This window comes from Acipenser ruthenus, chromosome 3, assembly GCF_902713425.1.
Source record: "Acipenser ruthenus chromosome 3, fAciRut3.2 maternal haplotype, whole genome shotgun sequence".
NCBI lineage: Eukaryota > Metazoa > Chordata > Actinopteri > Acipenseriformes > Acipenseridae > Acipenser > Acipenser ruthenus.
Window position 1 is genome coordinate 86,310,444 of NC_081191.1, and position 21,773 is coordinate 86,332,216.

General features: G+C 39.5%; 1 protein-coding gene across 11 annotated transcripts in view; it reads right to left on the reverse strand.

The window, feature by feature from the left end:
- Positions 1-4,619: 4,619 nt before the first annotated feature.
- LOC117394408 (microtubule-associated protein 4-like) overlaps positions 4,620-21,773 on the reverse strand; it is a 141,135-nt gene continuing 123,981 nt past the window's right edge. For 6 of the 11 annotated variants that reach the window (XR_009320399.1, XR_009320396.1, XR_009320393.1 and 3 more), the window contains 6 exons: positions 21,279-21,347; positions 17,008-17,089; positions 16,403-16,515; positions 12,454-12,619; positions 12,025-12,109; positions 4,620-11,574 (listed from right to left, as the gene is read on the reverse strand). Coding sequence is in view for 2 of the 11 variants with exons in the window: in XM_059018371.1 (XP_058874354.1) it covers positions 11,696-11,703; positions 12,454-12,619; positions 16,403-16,515; positions 17,008-17,089; positions 21,279-21,347 (438 nt within the window). In the remaining 9 variants the exon portion in view is untranslated. Of the gene's footprint in view, positions 11,704-12,024; positions 12,110-12,453; positions 12,620-16,402; positions 16,516-17,007; positions 17,090-21,278; positions 21,348-21,773 lie in introns of all 11 variants that reach the window. The other 5 variants (XR_009320398.1, XR_009320395.1, XR_009320391.1 and 2 more) reach the window with 4 other exon arrangements.

A 21,773-nucleotide genomic window follows, 5' to 3' on the forward strand; every position in this document is an offset into this window, starting at 1 on the left:
GTTCATTTACACCTTCATTTATTTCAATTTAGGGGCAAGTTTGAAATCCCGTTCTGTCTCACAGCGTCCGGTTAATCTGGAGCCATATGGTAACCCTAACTTTGAACCATCCCTAAATGTGCTGCTGTGTTTCCACCAGGAGGACGAGCCCTCTCCAGACCTGGACCTGGTAGCTGATGTGATTGAGCATGTGGACAGCTAAACTTTACCAACAAGAGCAGTCTTGGCTTTAAATATACATTATAAGTCATGTGCCGAATGGAACCTATTAGTAACAGCTATAATTTGTCCGAGAGTGTTGATCTGGCACTTGGGATGTCGATGACAAAGCAGTCTAAACATTTAGACCACAACAGGTTCTATATAAACAAATAAAGTTAATATGAGTGTGTTCGTCTGTTTTCTGTTTAGATCTAATGACTTGTATCTAATCATAACCAGGGTCATGGTTTGATTTCTTAGCGATACTGTTTGGTTTAGGGGATTTTTCAGTATAGGAGGTTGTGTCAGCATGGTAAGTTTTGGTAGCAGGACCACCCTGCAGCACTGGGCTACTTATAGGCAACGTAGCTGTGATTTATTTTGTAGTTTTTGTATCTCTTTGTTTATTCTGGAGTACTTTTGCTGTACTGTTGTTGTTAGTCACATGGTTTTGGTTCTGCTCGACTCTGCACTAGGGTGGCTATCTGCACCTACAACTGCAATGCAGTAAATGTTGTAAATACATCTCAGGCACCTATGTGACATTGTAAAAGCAGTTCCCGTGTCTCTCCCATTCTGTCAGTGGATACACACAGCCTCCTTTCACAGCCACCAACGGTGTCAAAATGCTTTACATGCAGTCCTTCATTCTCACCATTTATGTTATTTTTAAACTGTGCTGCTTTGACCACAGGAACGATGGGAGGGAGAGAGAGAGTTCCTCTAAGTTTCTTCTCAGGGAAGCACACTGCTGCTCTTGCTTTTTCTGTACCAGAGAGGAGATACTGGACCCTATTCATAAAAATTATTTAGTAATATATTTTTAGTTTTTTTTAAAGTATATATAGACCTTCTCTAAGATTTGCGTTGAAAAGTGAAAATAGACCTGTAACCCTCCTTCTAAAGCTGTTGAGAATTAGTTTCATGAACTGCAAATCTGATTGAATTAATAATAATGACCTGTAAACTCCTTTAAACAGGTCTTTTAAAATGTACGATCAATGCCCACTGTATTTAGTTAGGAAGTGGTCTGAAGGTGTCCCACCTTCAAGCCATTAACCCATTTATCCCTCTGATCACAGACTTCCTCTCCCAAGCTTTAGACAGTCCTGACAGTAAAGCAGTGATGGAGGCTGTCCAAAACTTGCGGGAAATCGGTAGGTAATTATTGAATTTTTCTAAACAATCATTGGGAACGTTGCTGTTATGTGAGTGTCCTGGTTGTTGGTTCAGTGTGGGGGAGCAATTAAAAAAGCAAAAAACATGCTTGGGTATGTAGTCAGAAGTGTAGAATACAAATCAAAGGGCTGTGAGTAGGTTGTACAATACACTGGTAAGACTGCACTTAGAATACTGTCTGCAGTTCTGGTCACCACATTACCAAAAGGACACTGTGACCCTGGAGAGAGTCCAACAAACAGCAACCAGACTAATCCCAGGGCTTATAGGAATGAGCTACAGAGATAGGTTGATGATGCTGTTGATGCTGAATCACTGGGATCCTTTAGGACCCTACTTGACAAAGTTTTGAGATGGCTGAGCTACTAGTAATGGATCTAGTGTGTAAAATGTATACTCGTCCTGGTTCATTTACTGAACAAGGTTTTTAAGACCATGTGTGTGTGTGTTACACTTTGAGTTGAATTGTTGTTGTGGATTGCTTTTGTGTTGCTCCTAATGCTGTAAACTATCATCTCATAGAGGATTGTGGCTTACAGTGTGCAGCTGCAGGAGTTATGCAGTGATTAATGAAAGGCAGACAACAGGAATCCAAAGTGCAAGGAGGTTTATTTATAATCCTGGTCTGGTGACCGTAAATAATAATCCCAGGCACTGTTCTAAATAAAGGGTTTGCAGTCCCACACAGTATACAAACACAGTCACCAGTCCTGGATGCGTGCTGCAGTGCATTACAATATACAGTGCCTTGCGAAAGTATTCGGCCCCCTTGAACTTTGCGACCTTTTGCCACATTTCAGGCTTCAAACATAAAGATATGAAACTGTAATTTTTTGTGAAGAATCAACAACAAGTGGGACACAATCATGAAGTGGAACGAAATTTATTGGATATTTCAAACTTTTTTAACAAATAAAAAACTGAAAAATTGGGCGTGCAAAATTATTCAGCCCCCTTAAGTTAATACTTTGTAGCGCCACCTTTTGCTGCGATTACAGCTGTAAGTCGCTTGGGGTATGTCCATGGTCCATCCCCTGTCTCTCCTGCTGCTTCCTCACTGCAATTTCAGGGAGCAAGGTAGCCCCCCCAGCCCTGCTTTCTGCAGTGTTACCAGTATAATAGGGGTTCATTTGTAAAAAAAACAAGCTACCAGATCTTATCAAGGAAGAGGGATGGCGTTGTTTCCAGACCTAATGTCCTGACCTTGATTTACAGTAAATAAATCTGGGATCTGGTGCAATCCGGCACAAATTACCCTCTCAGTATAACACTTAAGCAACAGGGTGTGCAAGATTGTCTAATAATCGGGGCCTCGCAGGCACTCTTGCTGTGGTCAAACACATCAAGACTTGATTAACTTTTTCATTTTATAAGATTCTTTTTTCTGTCAGTGTTTAACTCCTAGGTAATTATGAAAGAAAATGTGTGTGGATGAAATTTGTCAAGTTGGATCTTAAAGGATCCCAATGATTCAGCATCAACAAAATGGCTAAATAACCTATTCCATACCCACACTAGACTATATCCAGTCTTTGAATGTGGTTTGACACTTTACATGCAATAGGGGTGTAACAATTAATTGTGTATCAATGAGTTGTGATACTTACTTTACATGAGATATCATATTGTAATAGAGGTATGTATTATGATACAAGAACAAAACCTCATCATAGCTCATTGTATCAACAAGTGGTTCTTGAATGAAGAATTGAAGTGTCTTATAGTGGGTATGCATACATACACTCCTTTTAATCCTTTATTACAGCTTTGTATTTTAATAAATGGTCCATCATGAAATTATCTTATTATGCATCCTATAAGTAGTCAATCAGGACCATCACATGTATTGTGGTACATACCGTATCCCAATGATTTCAGCATCAGCAACATGACTAGATAACCCACTACATACTCTCGCCACTCTCTGTGACTCCCCTTTTGCTCCTGTTCTATGGGTGGCAATAGTAGTCCCGGTTTTTAGTTCCAGGCTGTGTTAGGGTAATGTTGCTTGATGTGCAGAGTGATTAGCACTCACCAAGGCAGGGACTGTCGACTGTACTTTGTTGGAATGTAATCTGGCATTGTTCAGGTAACCCATGGACTGACGTTGTGTATTCCTGTGTAATTTGTATTCTCATCAGCTGCTTACTGACTGCCAGAGAGCATGCTGGGAGTTGAGGTATCTGGATCTGATTGCTTTAGAAACAGAAAGGAGCTGTGTTTTGTCTGTTGAAGAGTGTGCAGAGACCTTTATTCTGTATCAGAATGACATGAAAATGAGGTTTAAAATAAATATTTATTCCATTATTCAGTTCCTCCTAAGGCTGATATTTTAATTGTTTGTCTTTGAGCACATACAGTAGGTGCGAATGTGATTATGTCTTTTGAAGCACTGTAACCCGAACCCAAACTGAAGCTTGGGAGGAAATTCACCTTTCAGCAGGACAATGATCCCAAGCACAAGGCCAAAGCAACATTGGAGTGGCTCAAGAACAAAAAGGTGAATGTCCTACAGTGGCCCAGTCAAAGTCCTGATCTCAGTCCCATTGAGAATCTGTGGCACTATTTGAAAATTGCGGTCCACAAGTGTCGTCCAACCAACCTGAACAACCTGGAGCAAATCTGCCAAGAAGAATGGGCCAAAATCACTCCGACAATGTGTGCAAAGCTGGTACATACTTACCCCAAAAGACTTAAAGCTGTTATTGCAGCAAAAGGTGGCTCTACCAAATATTAATGTGTGGGGGTTGAATACTTATGCAAGCAAGATATTTCAGTTTTTTATTTTTTTTACAAATATTTCCCAACATAAAACCAATGTCACCTTACAATAACTGATTTTGAGTTTCAGTGTTTTAAAATAAAATATCAAACAGAACGAAATTTCAATGTACCATTTGTAATTCAGTAATATGAGAGAATTGGTCAGGGGTCCGAATACTTTTACAAGGCACTGTGTATACATATATATATATATATATTGTTTTTAAATTAAATGTTTGTTACCGATTCTTTATACATTTAAGTAAACCCATCCTAGCCACATATAACTAATAAAAGTCATTTGAGCCAGCCAAAACGATTACTTGTCTCAAGAACTTGGTGCTCCACAAGAACTCAGCATACACCTGAGAATTGCAGCACTGGGCAGTGGAAACAGACTAGATTGCACTAAGTGTGTCGAGGCATTGATTAGTGAGGGTAAGTGCTGAATAATCAAAAATCTTGGACATCACATACAATATTTCTCATATTTCTTCTTTATTTAGGTTTATTAGTAACTAGTTAACATGTACCACAATAAACACTTCCTTCAAACCAAATAAACCAAAAAATAAAATAAAAACCTGCAAATGACAGGAGTTTATTTAAAAGAAAGCATATACTTATGCATGCCTTTTGTGTGTTATTTTATTCTAATACATTTTTTACACATCCTATGCTCTACTAGGAAGCAGGACAAGATATCTCTCAACTGCATCGCTGGAGACTGACATCACAAATACACAAGCAGAGACTGTTGATCACCGCACTTGTTACTGACATTCCCCAAGCAGTTCAGAGGCTGTGTGTGTGATTGTTCGGAGGGGGTGTGTGTGCTGACAGGTCTCCTGTAATCCATTCACAAGCACTGTGAGAAGATCAATCTGTGTATATTTATATTTATATATATATATATATATATATATATATATATATATATATATATATATATATATATATATATATAATGTGTGTGTGCTTTTAAGTCTATTATTTAACATTTTTTTCTCTCCAACCCTATAACGGAAACTTAAAATAAAATAAAGGTGTGTAAAGCAGGCAGTAGTTGTACTCAACAACCATTTAATGTAGAGATTATATATATATATATATATATATATATAGATATAGATACACACACACACACACAGGTAGTGGACAAAAAAATGGAAACACCTGGGTAAATGTGGGACACCAAGTATATTGAAAGCAAGGGCTTCCACACAGGTGTGGCTCATGCCTTAATTAAGCAAAAAACATCCCAGCATGCTGAGGGTCATGTATAAAAATGCTGGACAGGCCTGGTTGCCTAGGAGACCTCAGTGACTTAGAAAGAGGGGTGATTGTTGGGGTGCGCTTGGCAGGAGCGTCAGTGCCCAAGACAGCTCAACTTGCTGATGTTTCACGAGCAACGATTCTAAGGTGATGTTGGTATGGAACTTCGAGGGAAAGACATCATCAGCAAAGGGCAACAGTGGGCAGAAGCACATACTCCAGGATCATGATACCCGTGCATTCATTCGAAGTGCAAGGCAAAATTTCAACCTGGGGCGAGAGCAGCCAGTTTCATCAAAAACGGTCCGCCGAGAACTCCACAGAGCAGGATACCATAGTGGCCCAACACCCTATTAAATGACTTTACATTGGTGTTTCCATTTTTTGTGTCCATTACCTATACATGTGTGTGTGTGTGTGTGTGTGTGTGTGTGTCCTTTGAAGACACAGCAAAGATGAGTGTGGAAAGCAGCAGTAGAAACTAACCTAAAAACTCTGCTAACACAGTCACTCATCACCAGAGAACTAACACCAGTTCATAAGACATTCATTCTAGTATAGGACCAGAATATATAGAATGAATTTATATATATATATATATATATATATATATATATATATATATATATATATATATATATATATATATACACACACACACACACACACACAAACTTTTCATCATCGTCACTCGAAATAACGTCTTTGATCTAACTTCGTCTTGGAAAACAAAAACATTATTGCATTTTTTGTAGTTTAAAATGTTTCAAAGTCCCAGTTATTTCAATTCATTTTATAACCTTTGCATTTTCATAACTTCAGACACATCCCGTTCCTTCTATTCATCTTTGCACATGTATCAAAATTATTGAAGAGATGGTACCCAATTTAGAAAAACAAGACAGTCCCGATGTCCCACATGTCATTTTTGTGGCAGATGTACTACAATATGCTTTGTATTTCCACTGGTCTTGTGTACTGTGCTACAATACTGTTTCACATGGCAAGAGAAACGGGTTCAATATTTATTATTTAACAATGTTGCATGTCATTTCCAAATTCTTCTGCCCCAATTTAAATGTGATGTGGGTACAGTGGTAACGTGACTAATGTGTAAACCCCAAGTCACATGGGTTCAAACCCTTACTATCTTCCTATCGGTTTATATTGATGAATGTATTTATTTTAACGAGTATTCTTTTTACACAGGCAATGCATGCTTTTGATTTTCTTATGAGCACCTATTCTCTTTTATATTATTTAAAAAAAAATCTAAACAGGAGCTCAGATCCCAGTTTAGGGCTAGGCTAAATTCTTGTGGGTGTTCAAGGGAAAGCAGGTCACCAAACATGATACAAAAAAAATGCCAACATTCTAGCCGTTCCTTTAACATACCCACCCCCCCTCCTCAAAAAAAAAAAAAGATTAAGCACTATTGGTTTAGTTATTTAATAATTAAATTATTAGCATTTGTTTTAACACAGTGAAAGACAGATTTTGTGGACTTTTTTAAAAATGACTTTTTATTTGAAATCAGGCAATTTTTTTTATATATATATAAATATAAAAAAACAAGTGCAGTGTGCCCTCGTGTGGTGGACACGTGTCAATACAACTTGTGTGCTCTTAGAATTGTAGAGAGGGAGGACAGAGAGAGACGGAGTGTGTGCAGTCCTGCCTGTTCTCTGAAGACCACTCCCTCGCCCAGTTAATTTTGATCCCTGTTAGAACTCGCATTATTTAAAAGTAAACAGAGAATTCTCAGCGCACTGCTGTGTCCTTCAGCGCATTAAGCAGATTTCAATGGCGTTGAACTTTTAAAACAAGAACTTCTCAAATAACAGACCGCACCTTGCTAGAATGCATGCATGTTCAAAGCCTGATCCTGTTTAAAGCAGCCTCCCTTTTCAAATGCCTTTCACATTAAGGGGCAGACAGTTTGGCCTATCTGCCCGTTCCTGCTCCATGATACAGGAAGTAAAAAACCTTTTATGACACAATTCTGTGGGTTTGTTAATCCTCCCCGCAGCTAGGGGGTGGTGAAATCTCAGGATTTGCAACGATTCGCAAAGATCATGGTCCACATGCAATAAATAAAATGGTCAGAACAACTTCATGAGTTCCACCAAATCATTAAAATAGTTCAAACTAGCTTGCTATTTTTCAGGGGCTGATAAAATACTGTAATAAATCGCCTTGTTTTTGAGCTGTCTCAGGGTAAAATAACTCTGGTTCTTTCCTGAAATATCATGAAACCAATGGGTTGCAGAGGCTTTGCAACTTAATGCGGTTTTCAATGTATTCTTCGCTCCTGACCAGCAAACTAGGATATGGTATCACTTCACTCAATCACAGCTCAGCTGTTCAGAAACAACTCACAACCTGAAAGTGGTGAAACCTGTTGCATAATTAACAGTGTTCCAATGAAGAATCCCAGTCAAATATGTTACTCTAACCGGTGTGTGGTTTATTATCATATTGTGTGAGGATCTCACAGATAAACGCTGAAAAGCAACCAGCCTCGTTTTCAGGGATTTCAGTGTTATAGCATCTCGATCCATTAGTACTTGTGTTTAAAGTCTCTCCAACTCTTACTGGACTTGTCTTGCATTGTTGGGACCATAATCAAACTCTTTCTGTTCTACAGACCCCCAGTCGCTTGCTCCCATGCCGTTACCCATGTCAGCTACACACACAGCCTCCGAACAAACCAGGGCTGGGCTAAATAAAGGGGGACATTTAGTCCTGGGAAGACAAATGTTACAAGGAGTTTTTGCAAGATTACTTACTGTACATTCAGCTAGACCCGGTTTCTAACTACACCAGCTTACCATTTAACCAAAGCACATTCTTGTCTCCAATCATAACCAGTTTCCTTTTTCGGTCATCCTGCCACTCTTCTAAGAATGCTGCTGTGATATATATATATATATATATATATATATATATATATATATATATATATATATATATATATATATATATATATGCAGTTGAAATACTCTATGTGACTTTCATGATTGAAAATATCTCATGAATGGTACAAGCACAGTGATGGGCAGGGATGCTAAGTCAGTCTAACCCTCATAAGGACACGTCAGAAAACGGACTTTCCTGGTATCCCCAGCACTACAACAACATATAACTAACAATTGGAGTAAATGAAAATGTGTATATGAACACTTATTTTGCTTTTCCTTTACTTCTAGCCATTGTTGGCTATAATGTGTTGTTTATGCTATGCAAAATGGATAAGACGCCCAATGCACCCAGCTGTCTCCTAGCAAGTGAAGGCACCACTGTATTCTGGACGCTGTAGTTTATTCTAAGAACATGTCACGGCACATGAGATATCACTGGAAAGCCCAAAGTCTCCTCTTTCATTTGGCTGTGTTCCTGCCTCTTTCCATTTTCCAGTTACAGGCACTTGAACACACCTACCGATTTGCTGTGTGTCACGGCACTGGAGCTCTGAATGAGGGGGTGGTAGAAAGTACGCATAAGGGCATGTCTGACATCAATGGAAAGCGCAAAGCCTGCTCTTTTAAATGACGTTGAAACCGGAACGCTATCTGTTGAAGCGACCGAGTAATAGGCAACAAACAAAACTTAGGACCTTATTTTCAGTTTGCTGTAGTTTCGCTTAGGAACACGTGTTCAGGACATACGATACATCATTGGAAAGCTCTAATTCTGTACTTTCAAACAAGCCAGAAAGCTATTACGGTGCCTAAGATATTCACGCGAGAAGGTCAGGCCTGCCGGTACACTACGTCTGGAGTCCATGCAGACCCCAACCCCAAAACAATTTGGGAAATTCAACCAGGCTACCTGGACTAGAATTATCCTTTGCATACTGTAACAGGATGGGTGCCTGACAACTACTTAAAAGGAAAAAAAATATCAAGTCAATAGATCTGCATAATAACTGATACTAAAGCACTGTGGGGTCCGAATGCACCCCAGGTTACCTTATGAGGGTTAAAAGGTGTCGTCGCTGGGAAGGGTAAACTCCAGTGACAGGTGACTGGGGCAGTCCAAACTGGTGTTACATTAAAGAACGCTTCAGCAACGATGAACAATATATTTAAGGGGGAATACAATAATGACATGGAGGGTGAAAGTAGCTGGAGTCAAGAATGTTCTTCCTAAATTCCCTTGTTCAATAGCACTTTCTGTATGAAGTGACTCCTAGATCCCTTTCCTCAATCTCTAGAGACCTTCAATGTGAAAGCCTTCCCTTGCCTTAAAAACGGCTTCTGAAATTCTTCCCCTCCGAGGAGGAAAATCCACTCAAAAAACAGCCCACGCTCTCACTTTCCACATCACTCGGTCTGTCACAAGCTCAGATTAACAACAAGAACGCCATATTGCTTTTTAAGAGGAAAAGAAAAAGAAAAAAACAAACTAAAACATTGCACAGTTATTCATTATACAGTAATATATTCAAACACTTCACCACAAAACAAAGATTTTTAAAAGTCTACAGTTCAAACAGTAAATCTCCTAGATGTCATGGATCAGGATCACAGAGTGGAGGAGTGACAGAGAGGGAGAGATCAGAGGGAGAGTTGTCTGGGTTTAGTGGTTCTGCTTTTAAACACACTGGCTCATTCCACTTCAAAACAAGAAAAAAAAACACATACATCTCACTGTTACTGCCTTTATAAAAGATTACCATGGTCATTATCCCATGCCTTTCTCAGGCTCTGCTATGCATTTACCATCATGTATCATGTTTTCTTTACCATACCTTTACTACCTATGCATTATCATGCTTTCACTGTGCTTTATTACACTTTGCTATGCTTTTACTATGGGAAACTTTTATAAGGGTTAGTTTACCATGCTTTGCCATGTTTTTTTAATAGGCTTTACCACACCTCTCTGTGCTTCAACAAAGCCTACCTATGTTTAACCATGCTGTCACTGTGCTTATAAGGGTAACCCTGCAGCCAATCCTTTAAGAGTTAGGAGGTCAAACAAAGTTTCGAAATAACATAATAAATAAGGAATGATGCGCTCTCTCCATTTAAATCACAGAAATCATACATTCAATATCCGCAGTGACATCCCCAAGTGCACATGCAGAGTTTGTGCTGCGATCAACCAGCCCTTTTCTGTAGGGATACTCATCATTATTATTATTATTATTTGTTTATTTAGCAGGCACCTTTATCCAAGGCGACTTACAGAGACTAGGGTGTGTGAACTATGTATCAGCTGCAGAGTCACTTACAATTACGTCTCACCCGAAAGACGGAGCACAAGGAGGTTAAGAGACTTGCTCACGGTCACACAATGAGTCAGTGGCTGAGGTGGGATTTGAACCAGGGACCTCCTGGTTATAAGGCCGTTTCTTTAACCACTGGACCACACAGCCACACAGTGACATGAGCAAGCAGAAATCAAGAAGACAACAGTTGCTGTCTAAACTAATCCTGGATTCGCGTGCGTCTGGGATGCTCAACATGCTGGTGAATGTAGTGTCTATACTAGCATGTTTGTATTGGGTTGGTTATAAGATGTTCCTCCACAACTATTTTTCACTCAACAAGTTCAGAAATACTAATGTCATGGACACCGAGAAAGGCTTGTCCAACTCCTGTCATTGAATTTATTAAGTTCCTTTCTATGTGTATTTCTAAATTGATCAAACATGGTCTGTTCCTGGGGGGGAGAAATCCCAAGTATTAATCCAATGACTCCTTAAATCCAATTATTAATTTAATTGATTTAACAGGAGACAAAGCGAGAGACAGCCAGCCAGGGTGTTTAACCGCAGGTGCACCTACACATAAACCACCTCAAAACCTCCCGGACTATTTACAATAAAAAAAAAAAACTTAAAGAGAGAAAGAGAGAGATAGATAAAAGAAAAGAATACCACGCTAAAAGAGTATAAGAAGAGAGGGAGGCAGAGTCACAGCCCCCCGTCAGTCCAGCGCTGCGATGACTTCCTGTGCCAGCATGCATGCTGGGATGGCGGGGAGCGGGCGCTGCGGGCGGAGCCTAGAGACTCGCTGAGAGAGGCGCTGTGTGATGGCAAGGGGGAGGTGGCGTAGCTGCTCGGGAGTGGGATTTGTAGATGAGTTTGGCTCGGTGGTCCGTGCGAGCCCGGGTGTTCTTGCGAAACGTCAGCTTGTGAGACTCAATCTGTAGTGGGAGGAAGAGCAGGGGGCAGAGGAGGGAGGGAGGAAGAGATGGGAGTGAGAGAGTTCGAGAGGGAGCGGGGGGGGGGGGGTTGGAAAGGGCACGGTGATACCATATAGCAGGGTTAGATGCCTGAAAAATAAAAGTTAATACTGTTTTGAGGATTAATGGTCATGGATGTTATAAAAAAATTAAAAAAATTATAGTAATCAAACAATGGACTAAATCAGAATAAGTGCATGAAGGTTAATTATCAAAGTAAACAAATTGTAAAATAAATTATACATGAATGAATGAATGAATGAATGAATGAATGAATGAATGAATGAACGGATGAAGAGGGAGACCCTGGTGTTTGAGAATAGTGCATCCCTCATTAGCCCATCTGAACTTGATTGGCTCTGGACTGGACTGGACTAGTATATTTTCTTTGGGATCTGATTCAATCCTCACCTGGGATAACTAGTGGACCCCGCCCTTCTCCAGCTCCTTCAGTCTAGTTCAGTCTAGCTCAGCAACATGGAAGCAGGGATGATTACTGGGATGGAAATAAGACTCCTATTTCATAGCAGTTTCACCTATTCCAGGTTCTACTACAAGCTTGATTAGCCACAGTGTATAGGTAACAAGTTCAGGTTTGTCTTATTAAACTCCAAGTAAAACCAGGAAAAGCTTATGAGCAGCTCAAATGGTAATCGGCAGTCTGAACTGATCTCGTCCGAGATGCCCTGCTCTCACAGTTCAACACAACAGTCTTTTACATCCCATCTCCACGGAGCTCAAGCACTGTGACTCTAACCCTGGCCTGTACTACAGTGCCCCCCTCAGGTCAGTAACTCTAGATCCCGAAGCAGGTGGGGGAGATAGGCAGGTCTCACTTACTTGTCTTGGGGATGTGGGGGTCCAGACCCTTTCTCTCTGTTATCTCCCCGGTGCAGGCAGGAGTCTCTTTTACTCCATTCTCCCGCGGCTCGCTCCCTGCTGGCGCTACAGTCAGAGCTCCACTAGGGGGAGCCACTCCCTCAGCTGCCTCCTTCTCCCCCTCAGCCTAGAATACACAACAGGGGGACAAGTGGGGTGTCAATAGGTGGATGTGAATGGGATGGAGGGTGGATAGGTGGATGGATGCCATTATAAAAATGTACCATAGTAAAAGAATACAAAAGTGCAATAAAGCACAGTGAAAGCACTGTAAAGCCCAGAGAGGTACAGTAAAGCAAATGTAATGGTCATTTTATGGTAGATGCATGGTATGTAAAAAATGTACAATGCAAATTTACTGTGGTAAACATTTAAAGGTGGGTAAAACATACAAGAGGGTTCAATTGAAGACACTGAGAAAAATTTGTCGTTGAAATGTTTGTCATTGATTTTTTAAAATGTTCTTTTAATTCTTTGAAGGTACTCTTGCTGTGTGTTTCTAAGTGTTTGGTGTCTTGGTCAGGCCGGTATTCGAGTTGAAATACCCTCTCAACTGGAATACGTATAAACATAGCCATTAAACAGACCAACTGAAAATAGACTGTGCTGTGGATTACAAGTTTAAACTGTTTTGTCATTGCTGAGAGTGTAGATCTCATACTCAGAATGTCAAAGTAGCTGCTGCTAATACATTCCAGTGAGGGTTGCTTCATGAAGACGGAGCCAGCCAGCTCTTTCCCTAATGTTTGAACCCTGAGTGTTGGAATGGGTTGGGCAAGGCAAAAAGGTGAAGAAGTGCATGTAGCCAACAAAATAATTTCACAAATGAACAATAAATTCTTACCTGTCACTCGCTTCCTTTCACTATATAGGTTTTAAACATGCAGTTCTTCAATAAACACGTTATTGCAAACATAGATTTTCATGCTCTGTTTCCATGCCTTTCTCTCAAGAAATATGTTGCACTTGCACTTCCTAGGTCATTCCACCTCAGCAGTTACTGGCTGAAAGCATGTCAGTCAATAGGGGAAGCAGCTGGTTGGTTAATGGCAGGAAGAAAGGTGTTGAAGGAGTGCCAACAATTTCACCCTCTAGGTGAAATGGCTGAGCTAACTAAAAGCATGGCCTACAAACAGGTATTTATTTAACCTACCAGATATCATGTTTTAAAATGAAACGTCATGGAGAGTTTGTGGATTTATTTTGTTAGCTACAATCATTTTAAAGGGTCTTGACTGATGAGAACAGTAGCACAAGAGCAAAATGAACCGGGCGAGGCTTTGTGTGGAGTGTCAGACCTGAAAATGAGTTGAGAAACGATGAAGTAAGAGGCGGTGCAACACAGAAGTGGAAATTTTCATAGCTTTGTTACTCCAAAGTGAAAATGACTCCACTTTTGAAAAAGGTTTAAAAAAGAAAAGAAAAGAAAAATTGTGTTGTGTGATACACCGGCGTTACGGTTTTTGTCCCCTGTTGGCGAGGTGAGGTTAAAAGTTATATAACCACGAATGCAGACTGGATCTTCTGTATAGTGGTTAAATGTTCGCTTGCAGTGTGAGGGGTGGCTAGTTCATGCCCAGCCCCTCCCATTACACAAGTTACAAACTGAGATATAAACAACCCATGAAGCAACCCTCACTGGAATGTATTAGCAGCAGCTGCTTTAAATGAAATACTTACTCTGTTTATTTCTAGAAAGGGGTTTTCTCATCTTGAAAAAATGGGAGTAATTTACTCTTTGGAGTATACAACTAAAATTCAGCCTCATGCTGGTGAGCTTTATGCTGGTGAGCTTGGTGTGTGTGTTCGTAGTGATTGAAGGGAGAGTACAGTGACTGTGAACATGTGACAGAGCTGACGGGTTGTCATAGACCGAGGGGGAGAGATGACATCACACCTCTAAACCAACCCTGCACCTGCACATTCCTACAGTCTAATTTCCTTCGCTGATGCTAATCGCTCAACACCAAATTAACATGACCGGGAATTAAAATAATCTACACAATGTATACAAATAAAGACAAATCAATGCATTTAGAGAATTCATAAAAATAAACAAATACATAAATAAGTAAATAAATGCATTTGCGTTATTGGAATAAAACATTTAAATATTATAAAACAATGACTAGCAGTATATTAGATCATAGTTACAGATACATATAAATGTATAACCTTTTTGCTAAAGAGTCATACTACAGACAGATGCAATACAATGTCTGATGCTAAAAAAATATTGAACATGCTGAAGCAGTTTCCAAAAAGAATTAAAAAGGAGTTTTCTGTGCAGGAAACCTTTCCAGGCTTGTTTAACTGTTTCATAATGCCCAGGCTTATTTGAACCTAAACCTCTTGTTGTTATCTCTGGTTTTCATCAGATCATTCAAACTTATTTTTTAAAAAGATTTAAGCTCATCAAGGTTCATAGTCACAAGCCTTGCATTCAGGCTAGTCTTGGTTCAGAATCCCCAAGGACTTTGTGTAACTACTGTATACCATGCTTATTGCTTCAAGTCCAATTTATTAGCGTAAACTCTGGAGATCACTAAAAGGTAGAATGGAAAGGGCTAAAATACTGAGGCGCAGTTGGTTTGCTAGGATGGGATGAACCTTAAAGTGATTGTAGCTAACAAAATAATTCCATAAATCTTCACCATTTTGCAGATGCATTAGCTACATACATCTCCAATGTTACAGCACTCATGTCATTTCATTTTAACATATGGTATCTTGTACTACTTTAAGTTAAAGGACAATCTCAGTTTCTATGCCTTATTCTTAGGTTATCTGTTATCTGCACTTGTATTCCCTGGGTCATTTCACCTCAGCAGTGTCTTCTGGGTCAAAGCATGTTACTGGCTCAAAGCTTGTCAGTCAATACGGGAAGCAGATGATTGGCTATTAACAGGAAAGAAAACAGTGAAGGGGTGGGGACAATTTCACTGTCCAGGTGAAAAGATCCAGGCTTGTAAACAGAGTTTTCTTTAACCTTGTTGTACCAGATACCATGTTTTGAAATGAAAATACATGTTTGCTATAACGTGTGTTTCTTGGAAAACTGCACATGAATAAATGTGCATGGCGGAGACATCTTAATAGCCATTGTGTTGGCTACAATTACTTTAATAGGACAAACTTTTCTTAGGTTCTTATTTATAATTCGCTGGTTGCATGAGTGACTGATGGGAGTGCTGAGCAGCGATCCTCTTTATCCTGTTCATCGTCTATCTGTCAATGAATGTACAGGTTTCAACAATCAAGTTAGTCTTGGATCTGACTATCTATCAGTGTGCATTTCCACTGAAACTCTTCTCTTGCACCTACTGAGACCAGTTCATTTGACTTGGATCTTTAGGAATGCAGTCATTTTGTGACATGTGAGAAATTAACCAATCACAATCAAAAGAAACACCCCCACACACAACTTGCTTAGGCTTGCTGCTTCTCAAGGTTTCTTTTTTTCCCATGGGCTTTCAAAATACTGTAATAAATCACTCACCTTTTAAAGGAACATATTTATTTTTGATCTGGTTTTTATTGAAACATCATGGTTGCAGGAGCTCTGCTACTCAATTCAATTATTTTCAAATGTATTCTTTGCGTCTGACCAGCAGCTAACCAATTGCGGAGATATCCAAGCTGAGGAAAATGACAGCAAATTAAACTGGTGTCAGTCATACCCAACGCTTTCCTGTTGTTGACTTTGAATAGCTCGGCCCCATTCAATCACAGCGGGTCGTCAGCTCAGCTGGTCAGAACCGACTCAAACTGAAAGTGGTGAAGCCTGTTGTATAATGAATGGTGTTCCAATGAAGAACCCCAGTCAAGTACTCTAAAAGGTGAGTGATTTATTAAGGTATTAAACATTGAAAAGCAGCAAGCCTACTTCCAGTACAGGGCTGAACCTCACCTTCACATTCCCACCGCCTGGCTCATGCCCCACGTTGTCCATGGAGCCTATTTTCGACTGGGTCTTGTCTTTTAAGTTCGTCTTGTGGCTCTCGATCTTCACTTCACCACCACCTGAAACAGACATAGCACACAGCACCTCAGCTGAAGTTTTATAGTCCCTAAAGTTATGTAAGGAATTTGGGGGAAAAAAAGGCATTCCGTTTTTTTTCTCCTGAAATAAACTTCAGGATGATCTGAAGCTCAGCGTTTTCATATCTCTAAAGGAATTTAAATAATAAACTGACATCGATGTAGCAGAGACATGTTCTTGTTTTGGTTGTAGCTCCTAATGTGTTCTTTATTTTTTAATTTGTTTCTGTTGGTCATGTGTATTGGTTAAACGCCATTGACAACAGAGTAACAGCACATGAAACAGAAGAGACACAGACATACAGAGAGACGCTGCAGTACCTGGCTTGTCATTGATGTAACACACAGACATACAGAGAGATGCTGCAGTACCTGGCTTGTGATTGATGTAACACACAGACACACAGAGAGATGCTGCAGTACCTGGCTTGTGATTGATGTAACACACAGACATACAGAGAGACGCTGCAGTACCTGGCTTGTGATTGATATTCGTCTTGGAACCACATTTCGACATGACTTTGCTCAAGTCCACTTTCTTGTTGAGAATTTGCACCTGCGTGTGTAAGAAAGAGAGAGCTGAGGTATAATATGCAAAACTGTGGCTACACATCACCAACCTATCCACACAAGACAATGTGACCTACAACACCAGTTCTTAATTCAAATAATAAAACAGAAATACCACACCACTTGTCAGGCTCGCACTCTCACACACACGCATTCACTCTTGCATGCACTCAAGCTGCTCTTCAGTTCTAGTCATATATGTAAGACGAAGTGTCTTTATAAAAGTAAGAGCTTGCACCATCCAGTGATCTGCAACTTTGAAAACAAGCTCCCTTGAGGTCTGCTGGCAATACGCTGATGTGCACTAGATGGTGCTGGTGCTTACTAATAAAGACACTGATCTAGCCTACATTACACATGTCTATGGCAGGCAACTAGACCTGAACAGCAGCTCTTGAACTCATTGTCTAAGCACTTTAACACAGACAAATATTTTTCAAATTCGCACACACAATCTCTAGGGAAAGCTCAGATAACAAACTTGAAAACAATTCTAATGGAACACAATAAACACACTGTCATCAATAACAACACCAGTTCTTAATTCAAATAATAAAACAAAAATGCACACAAGATTGTTTCAACTGAATTAATAAAATAAAATCATGAAAGTAAATATTTGTGAAAATTATAAATAATGCATAATGGATTCTCATGACAAACAATACTACCAGCCAATCACAAAGCATCAATCTGGAGCTCCTCCCACCAATCACACAGGGACCAGTGTGATCTCCTATAAGAGTTGAATACTGTAATCTTGCAGTTTTCTCCTGGTTTTACTAAGCATTTTATCATGGATTGCAATGCTTATTATTATTATGCCTTCCCATACATCTCCGGGCTTTATAATGCTTACCTATTCATTACCAAGCTTTCACTGTGCCTTATTACACTGTGCTAGACTTTTATAAAAGAACCCTCTCCAATGTGTACCTGCTCAGCGTTACTGTGAATCGATTGCAACTTGGCTGACAGCACAGTAATGTAGAGCTTTACAGTAAAGCAGAGCAGTGTGAATCACAGGCTCACCAGTGTAAGAACAGCAGGTATGCAGCCCTGCCAGACTGAGCAGCTCTATAGACCGTGAATCCAAAACACCACAGTGACACTGCGCCAAGCTGCGCGTGTGCGTGTGTGTGTGTTAGCGTGGTTACTGTGTACTGGTTTTAAGAGCAATGAAAGAGTATTATGTCTTTCTGGAATATGTGGTTAAAAGGGATTTTATATATATATATATATATTATATATATATATATACACACACACACACAAGTATTTGGGCAGTTAAAAAAATCACAAACAAAGTGATTTCCATAATTTCTAATTGTTCTATTGAAAGATATAAATTAGAGATTCAGCTTTATAATAAAACAACACGTTATTACATAACATGCATAAAATGAAATATAACATGCAAAAACTAATTCCATACTTTGACAAAAGTATTTGGGCACCCTTACATTAATATTTTGTGTACCCACCCTTTGCTTTTTTTTACATATTTTGAAGTCAGTTCCTGGCATCCTTCCAGAGATATTTTTGCCCATTCTTCAACATATACAGCTTTGAGTTCTGAAATCGACTTTGGTTTCCTTTTTGCAACAGCAGCCTTCAAATCAATCCACAACATCTTGATGGGATTGAAGTCTAGGGACTGAAATGGCCAGTCCATAACTGTATAACTGTAGTCTTCCTTTTTTTCAGAAATTCCTTTGCAGACTTTGCAGAATGCTTAGGGTTATTATCCTGCTGGAATACAAACTTCCGTCCAATAAGCCTTCTAGCACTGGGTAACAAATGAGAGTGCAAAATATCTTGATATTCTGCAGCATTCATTGATCCTTCTACAATACAAAGGTTGCCAGTGCCTGAGGAAGAAAAACAAGCCCATATCATCACACAACCTCTGCCGTGTTTAACACTGGGCATGATTAACTTTTCTTTAAATTCTCCTCTCCTTCCAAACATACTGTTGCTTTCTTGGTAAAAAAAAAAAAAAAAAAAAAAATTTCATCTGATCATAAAATGTGGTTGAAGAAATCATCAGGCTTCTTCAAGTATTCAATGGAAAACTTAAATCGCTTTCTTTTGTGTATTGTTTTTAACAAAGGTTTGCATCTTGGTTTTCGCCTCTGGACATTCATCTTGTTAAGGTATCGCTAAATTGTTCACTCATGAATGTCTTGAGCATCTTCTCTCAATTCTTGTGCCAAATCTTTTGCAGTAATCCAAGGATTTTTCCGGGTCTTCCACACCTGGAGCTAGTTACAGTAGTTCCTGTTCTCTTGTGTTCATCAATAATAGCCCACACAGTGCTTTTCGGTAAACCGAGTCTTTCTGCTATTTTTCTGGTAGTTTCTCCTTTTTTGTTTAATTGTACCACAAACATTTTGAGATTGTTGCTGTACTCTTTAGTTTTAACAATTGTTGCTTTTTCTAATCACAAATTTCCAATTTATTTTTCAGCACTTGATAATTATGTATTTATTCTATAATTATCATCAGGTGTTGGTTTTCAATCATGATAAATGTCAATAATAAGCAACAAATGGGTTTCATATGAAATATGTTGATTGCCCAAACACTTTTGTCAAAGTATGAAATTCGTTTTTGCATGTTATCTTTCATTTTATGTAATAATGTGTTGTTTTATTATAAAGCTGAATCTCTACTTTTAATTTATATATTTCAATAGAACAATTAGAAATTATAGAAATCACTTTGTTTGTGGTTTTTTAACTGCCCAAATATTTTTGTCTGCGATGCACAAGAAGTCCTCTGTGAGGGTAAAATCTGAGACAAAAAGGAAGGGAAATGGTTGTTTCCAATGGAATCCGGGACATTGTTTGAAGTAAATGAGCCAATGAAATGTAATGCAGACAACAGACAATTATATCTCCTGAATGTTTGAGGGGCCTTATCTCGTATGTTAGCCAAGTACCCATCACTGGGACCTGTCAGTCGAGGGATGGAAATAAAACTCATAGCAGTTTGATTCATCCCTGGTTTTACTAACAGTTTAATATGACACACCTGTGCTTGTTACCTATTCACAGGCTAATCAAGTACACATTAAAATCTGGAAAGGGTGAAACTGCTATGCAATACGAGTCTTATTTCCATCCCTGCAGTCTCACCCAGTTTAACAAGCTTGGGCAATTCTGCCTATGTTTGTAGTTTCTTCAATTAACATTAAATCCGAAGGTATAAACATTTCCTTGCAGAGTGCACGACTACACATCTACCTGGAGCAAAAGGTATTAAGGCACTCTGCTAGTTTCAGAGATAGTGTAAAGAGAAACTGATTGATACACAACAATAGTGACCGTGTCCTGAGAAGTAACTATACAGTAACTACTAAGAACTAGCTATACAGTAAACAGTGAGAAAGACTGGTTCACAAGCAAGAGTGTCCAACCTCTTTCAGGAAGAGACCTTGGCTATAGTTTAGCCAGCTTTAAAACACAGGTCCTTTGTGTTACTGTAGTGTTAAGGCTGGTTCATACTTCAATTGCATGACCGTTGTTTGTGCTGATTTCTAGTCTCTCTACTCATGCGACTGTCAGGTTATCCAAGGGAGACTGGTCGCCAGAGCTGGATTTTCTCAGCTCTAGCTGGTGGTGTTGCTCAATCGTCTCCCAGTGGCTGCTGGACTGAAGTGTGAACCGACCTTTACAGTGTAGGTGTGGCTAAACGACGAGACATGATGTGAGACAGCAGATCGATGGCAGTGGTAGAGACAGTTAATCAGGAGATCTTTAAAAAAACATTTACCACAGTACCTCTGCAGTTTTCCCATAACCCTCTCTGGGTAATGGGTATTATGGCACCCTTTTATAAGATGAGGTGCTTACAGTGTCAACGTCAGAGGTAGAGAAAGGCTTTCAACGTGAGAGAGAATAACAGCAGAGGTGATTACACTGTGACTGAGATTAATAGCAGATGGAGAGAGATGCTTACAGTTTGACTGAGGTGATTGGTAGAGGCACAGAGAAATGCTTACAGTGTGACTGAGATTAATGGCAGAAATACAGAAAGAGAGATGACCATCAGAGGGAAAGAGAGATGTATTACAGAGTGCCCGAGATAGAAGTACAGTGATACTGGAGTGCTGGCAGCTTGGAGGAGGCAGCTGGTCAGACAGGCTGCAGTGAAATGGGATGGTTACTCACACTGGATTGCTTGGAGCCGATGGTGCTTTGCGTGCGGCTCGGGGGAGCAGATTTTTGTGCTTTTGAGACCTGCGAAAAACATCCACTGGCTTTACTGGAGAGGAACACACAGCTCTGCACACATTACAACACATCAGAGCAGACACACACACACACACACACACATAAATATATCAGTATCTATCTATCTATATAAGAACATGATCTGCATCTGTTGTATGTGTATCTAATATAGGATTATAAACAGGTATTTACCATAGATGAAAATACAATTTCCTCAAATACAGTATGTCCTTTTCTAAATAAATACATTTGAGGCAACAATTAAGTAATTGTAATCTCAAATTTTGACTCATTGTGTGTGTCTGTTTGTCTACTCTGCTTATGTCTTGTGACTTACTTTACACCATTCAATCAATATAAATAAAATGAAGACACTCACAATTAAACAAAATGACACTGAAGAGTAAGGAAGAAAGAGTGTGAGAGGCACGT